The following is a 6038-nucleotide window of genomic DNA, read 5'->3' as shown; positions in this document are numbered from 1 at the left end:
TTAACAGCTGATGGTGCGGTTATTAAACCTAATGATGGCAGGGCCCGCGCGCGCGTTCAGCTTCCTTTAGCATAATACGTCAGACTTAGCTATACATTCTGAGTGTGATACTTTGTCATTGCAACTTTGTTTCGCGTTGCTATAAATAAACACACACATATATATATATATATATATATATATATATATATGTGTGTGTGTGTGTGTGCGTGTGTGTGTGTATGCAATACCTAAGTGTTCGTGTGCCAGTGTACGTGGAAGCGCGCGCGCGTTTTTACATATGCATGTCTGCATATATTCATGTATATGCATACTCCTATTGATATTTTTGTGGTGTTCTTTGTTAAGGAGACAATTAACGACAAAGTTTTTACGTAATGTCGATGAATTCGAATCAACTTTTGCCATTTGCCTTTAAAACGGTTCCATTTAGGCTATAACATTTTTTCATATGTAAATATTAAATATATAACGAGTCGTAATTATGAAGCAATTTATGGGAATAATACAATTGAAATTTGAGAAGGAAAATAATCTACCGCTTTCGATTAAAAAAAAGAAAATTTATATACTTATGTACCTTGACATTAGTGTGTTATGCAGTGTTATAAAATTATATATAGTTAAAATTATATATAGTTAAAACATTAAAATTATTTAGGCAAATTTGATTTTTACGTTTATATTACAGACTGAAAACTATGCCTATGGAACATTTAAAAAATTAAACTGTTTAGAATTAGAATTATACTTTCAAGATATTTATATTAGTTATATTTTAATCAAACGTCCGTACACATAAATAGACTATGCTGGATTTGTGATTAAAACGTAAACAAATGGTTTTATATATTAATTTCCCCGTAGGAACGTTCGTTTGTATAATGATCCATAAAATAGAATAATCAAAATTTAGTAAATCAAATTACAAAACTTTCAATGAAGTTGGAGCGATATTAATAAGGAAATTGATATAACCATTGCGGGTGTAAAAACTATAGGCGCCAGTGATAAATAATAATTAAATATCAATAATAATTGCTAGTAGCATAAATAAATGTTACGACAATTAATAGTCGCAAAGAGATCCGCTGCTGAAACTATTCCTTTGATTACCCTTTGTTAATAATTTGTTAATAATATAAATAATTTCTCTTATAAATAAACCTACTTTATAAGTAAGTCTTACAAAAGTTGAAATGAAATTGAAATAAAAGCAACACACGAATTTTTAGAGGTTCGCGCATTAACACGATGCCTGGTAAATAGAAACTTGAAAATTCGTTTTATTTACGGTTCTCCTGTTTCAAGAGAATGGCAACACGTGACGCGAGCTGGACTTTGTAGATATCAAATACCAAGTTTTGTACGATGAAGTCAAAGGTTGAACAAAAGTAGATTCACATTATCCTCCCTCGATTTATGCACAATTGTTTTATGTTTTAATTATTATTTTGCACTTATGGTACATTGTCGACTCTGTTGCAACTCTGTATTGCAATTGTCATCGATCGTCGTAGACAACATTTTGCAAAATCTTCAAGTCGAATTTTCTATTTGATCTGTATATTGCAAATACCGAAGTAATCAAGTTTTGAGACGATGTGAATGATTAAGCTAGCTTCTATTACTTTATGCATGATTAATTGTAGGAACTTGATTGACAATTTACGAAACATACAACCCAAACGTGTCTTCGTTAAAGCTGCTACGTATTAAGGAGCAATTTAACATGGCAAAGCCATTAACGAATGATTAATACGTTACCGGTGAATATTCTTCACACGAGAATCGATGAATTAATAATAAAACTTTATCGCATAGTGAACAATATTTAGTTTGTTGTTTTGATGTCATTTTATTCGATATTATCATTCAAGATTATAATAATTATTCGATTGAACAATATTGCCATTGCACTTTCTAATAACGCCGTTAACCATTCATTTCTTTATAAATATAGTAATTGTTTCAGTTAAACGAACTGAAGGAGACGACGAAGGCACAGGAGATGGAAGCTGCCAAAATACAATCCAGGAGCCAAAGAACTCAATGGAAACAATGGGCGGCGTGTATTTCTGGTAAAGCAGTTTTAGCTCATATTCCGTTAAACTTTGCATCTAAAATTCTCATTTTCCATGGAATTTCTCATTAATACATCATCCGAGTAACAAAGACAATAATTTCGATTTAAATCGTATGCTGCGGCAGTTGCGAGGTAATCGACGTACAATTGAAATCAAACATTTTTCTATTTTTATTTAAACTCGAGGGCTTACAAATTTGCTCGTCACTTTATGTTTGGCATCGGTATTAAACTCTCTCTCTCTCTCTCTCACTCTCTGCTTTCTAAAGAATAATTTGATGCTCAAAATTTTTATCTGCATTTTGACATTTGAGTTATACAGATATCTCTCTAAATAAAATTTTAAATCGTGAAGTAGTAGAGTTAAGATGCTTATAATATTTTTATTGGCAAAAAAAAACATAAAAAAATAGAAGCCTTTAAAATAAATACATCACCGATTACTATAACGTATCGTTATATTAACGTATATTTTTAGCTAATATCATTCACGATTTCAATACATCCAAGAGAAGATAAAATATGTACCAACATTAGATCTTTATATATATATATATATATATATATAAAGATTTATATATATATTATTATAGATTATATATATATATATATATATATATAAATCTGAAATTACGAGGATTTTGTTATTATAGATCTAATGTTGGTACATATTTATTTTATATATATATATATATATATATATATATATATACATTAGTTTACAAACATATAAATATATATTTTTACAATAATAAAAATTTATTAATATGAATACACTAATATTTCGAAAAAAATGTACAATTTTTAAAAATAATCCACGAGTTGAAAATTCTTTTCTCTGCTGTATTTTTGCCTCTGTATTTTTATACCCCGTAGCTCAACCTTGTTTTTCATATTGCATTTCGCATTTGTTATACAATCCTCGCGTTAATTGAATGCGCAAAATGCTCGTTTCCTTATAATTAATCTAAAAAAATTGGAATTATAAATAAAACAACGGTGCTAGGACACGAAGGAGAATGTCCGAGTGGGCGTCGAGAGGGGTCGGTGTGGCACGGCGGTGGAGAGGGTCGAGAACCTCCATAAAAAACTTTTACGTTTAAACGGCGTAAATTATAGTGAACTTTTATTAAGCTCTCGACGCGCCATTCCTTTGTAATCATAAAAAGTAGCCATAAACAATTATAGCTGTCACACGCCGTAAAAACGGCTAATTCAAACAATAACAATGTGAAGCACCTAATAAAACCTCTGCACACGCCTGAAAAAATACAATGTACGAAAAAAATAAAAAACAAAAACAAAACAATAATGTACATCCGCGTAAATCTTTCGCGCCACCTTGCAGCCTCCGTCCGTCTCCCACACGACGGGTTAAAAAGCATAAAATGCAAAAAAAAAATCAAAGCAATTGGTGCGAATCGGCAACGAGTTTACAATAGGTCGTAAGACTCTTTCGTAGACAAAAAGTTGTAATGGCTAGCAGCTTACGAATACCTACAGACTCACCTTCTCACGCACAGACACGAGCGCGTGCCCAACCGTCGTGTTGTGCATTGGCAAGTCAGCACGCGTGTGCGCGCGCAAATAGACACGCGATGCGCCTCGAAATGTTTCCTTGAAATGGCCTCCCCGAATGCGAACGCCCAGTGGGATAAAGCGGGAGTGCGCGCCTCCCGCGCCCCCTCCTGCCCCCTATATCCACTCGTGTTCCGCCGCTATTTCGATATGACGACCCCGATCTTTTGTCGCACTCTCGCACCACAACTCGTTCATTTCTTCGACAACGACATTCAACGCCCCGCCGCACTTCTCACCTACCAAACCATTATGTTTCCATTGCACTTGACTTACCACGTTTTTGCTGGCCACGCTTTGACGATGCGGCCGTTCGGGTCGGTGCGGGACCAGGAGACTTCGTGGTCTAGGTGTCTCTTGACTGGGTGTACCTCGATATGCTCCAGAACCTCTTGCGTCTGGTGGTGGGTTCGCGACTCGCCGCGACTCGAGTGGCTCGTCGGGCCGGCGAAGGTTTCCACCTCATATTTTCATTTAACACGTTCCTATTTTCTTATTTTGTGTTTTTAATTTGCTCGTACAATGTATCACCTGCGTACTTCTTAAAATTCATACTCCCACGATCGCTGTGTGATTAATTATTTAGCGGTGTGTATTAAGACAAGAGTATTAACAGGAAGACATTTTTAAAGGTAAATGAATTGTCGGGCTCTTAGAGGATAATATTTATCGAGCATCCAAATAATAAAGTGAATACCATCTGTTTTTATCAATTTTAATGCTTTTTTTTGTTTGTATTTTTTCGGATCGGGGGAATGCGCGTATTTTTTTCTTCCGGGCGCACGGAAATATCTTGCCTATTTGAGAAATGATAATTACAAGGGCAGCAGCAGCGGGGTGCAGGACGAGTAAGAGTGTCGAATGAAAAATGCACCAACTAATTGCGAATGTGGCAGTGACTGTAAATTAATGCCTTTCCTTGTTGATTTTTATTTGCCCAGCGACGCTGTCAATGGTAGCCGCCGGCTCAGTTTATGGATGGACCACCACGATTATTTCACGTCTGACTAACGCAACGGAGGACGTGCCCGTGCACATCTCGATGGACGAGTCGTCATGGGTTATTTCTTTGACTGTGATAGGATCAATGATCGGACCATTTTACGGCGCTTACGTCGCTGCTTCGTAAATATAAATGCTTTTTCTTAATAATAAAAAAATCCTTCCCAAAGGAAGATGATTCGTTGTCCAGATGATGAGTCACGAGCATAAAGCATGGAACGCGCCGTGGCAATTTCATATGTATACCGAGGAAGTCCTTGACTTTCGCACATTAATATTAACAAATTGGCACAAATGCATCGGCATTTTGATAAATGCGTTTAAATCACGCGAAATGCAGCATTGTATTTTATGAAAAAGTTGATATTCCAAACAACTGCATGTTTTAAAATCATTCGTGCGATTTCGAAGAATGGTGGTTGGTGGTCGGGGGTGGCGGGGGTAGAAGTGGGGTGGGCGATTGAGGAGGGCGGTGGAGAGGAATTCAAGAAAAATACCGACGATATTCTATTATCAGGGAAAGGTTTTTTAAATTTTCCCCGCTACATTAATTTTGCATGCCGGAAAATATCAAATAGAATTCACATTGACATTGAAAATTAACGACTACGACGACATGTTTGCCTTGGATAATATACCGAATACACTAATACATTGGGGCAATTATGGTATGTTGAACAGGATTTGAAAATGCCATTAAACACGTTATACATAAATTAAAGTTGACGAATACACTATTGGTCCTATTGGGGGTATGGGGCGTTGGACGGGGTAGGGTGGGGCGAGATTATAGATAAAATTCAAGTCAAGTTAAAGCCGATCCCCTTTGCATTTAAACGCGATTAAAAAATTTTCTTTATAAATTAGTCGAAAGATAAAATCGCTCGTTATTCGAAAATTCATCGACTGCCCAACTAATTCAACCCCTTCACGGTTTTCGTATTTAATAATCTCTGTATAACCGTTAAATATCGTTAAAGACGAGCGATTTCTTTAATCGTAACTCGCGCTTAAAATAAAAAACAATGAACAAAATAAATAACCGACAAACACACAGCGAACAAACAAAGCCAAACTTTTGGTTTCCAAATTCATTTCTGATCGAAAAGCAAATGGACTCGGACCTCGCGTCATCGCACTCCACGACCCTCCCACCAGCGGCTCCCCTTCTTCCCTCGACGATCCTCGCCGCCGTTCCAGCACGACATTAACCACGAGGGGGCATTAACCACGCGGACTCCTAAATATTGCCAATTCTTTTCAGCTGCGGTCGGAAGCTCTGCCTCCTTATGAGCTCCCTCTTCTACATTCTCGGCTGGCTGCTGGTAATCTTCGCGCAGAACGTCTGGTACCTCTACTTCTCGCGCATAAT

At 36.4% G+C, this 6038-nt stretch overlaps 1 protein-coding gene across 1 annotated transcript in view; it reads left to right on the top strand.

The window, feature by feature from the left end:
• Positions 1-6038, top strand: part of LOC105359526 (facilitated trehalose transporter Tret1-like) — a 21815-nt gene that overhangs the window by 14005 nt on the left and 1772 nt on the right. The window contains exons 2-4 of the mRNA XM_011496138.1: positions 1976-2081; positions 4606-4789; positions 5931-6030. Coding sequence (XP_011494440.1) covers positions 1976-2081; positions 4606-4789; positions 5931-6030 — 390 coding nt within the window. The remainder of the gene's footprint in view (positions 1-1975; positions 2082-4605; positions 4790-5930; positions 6031-6038) is intronic.

Source organism: Ceratosolen solmsi, unplaced genomic scaffold (genome assembly GCF_000503995.2).
Source record: "Ceratosolen solmsi marchali unplaced genomic scaffold, CerSol_1.0 scaffold11, whole genome shotgun sequence".
Classification (NCBI taxonomy): Eukaryota; Metazoa; Arthropoda; class Insecta; order Hymenoptera; family Agaonidae; genus Ceratosolen; species Ceratosolen solmsi.
Note: the sequence above shows the minus strand (reverse complement) of the source record. Positions and strands in the feature narration are given on the sequence as shown.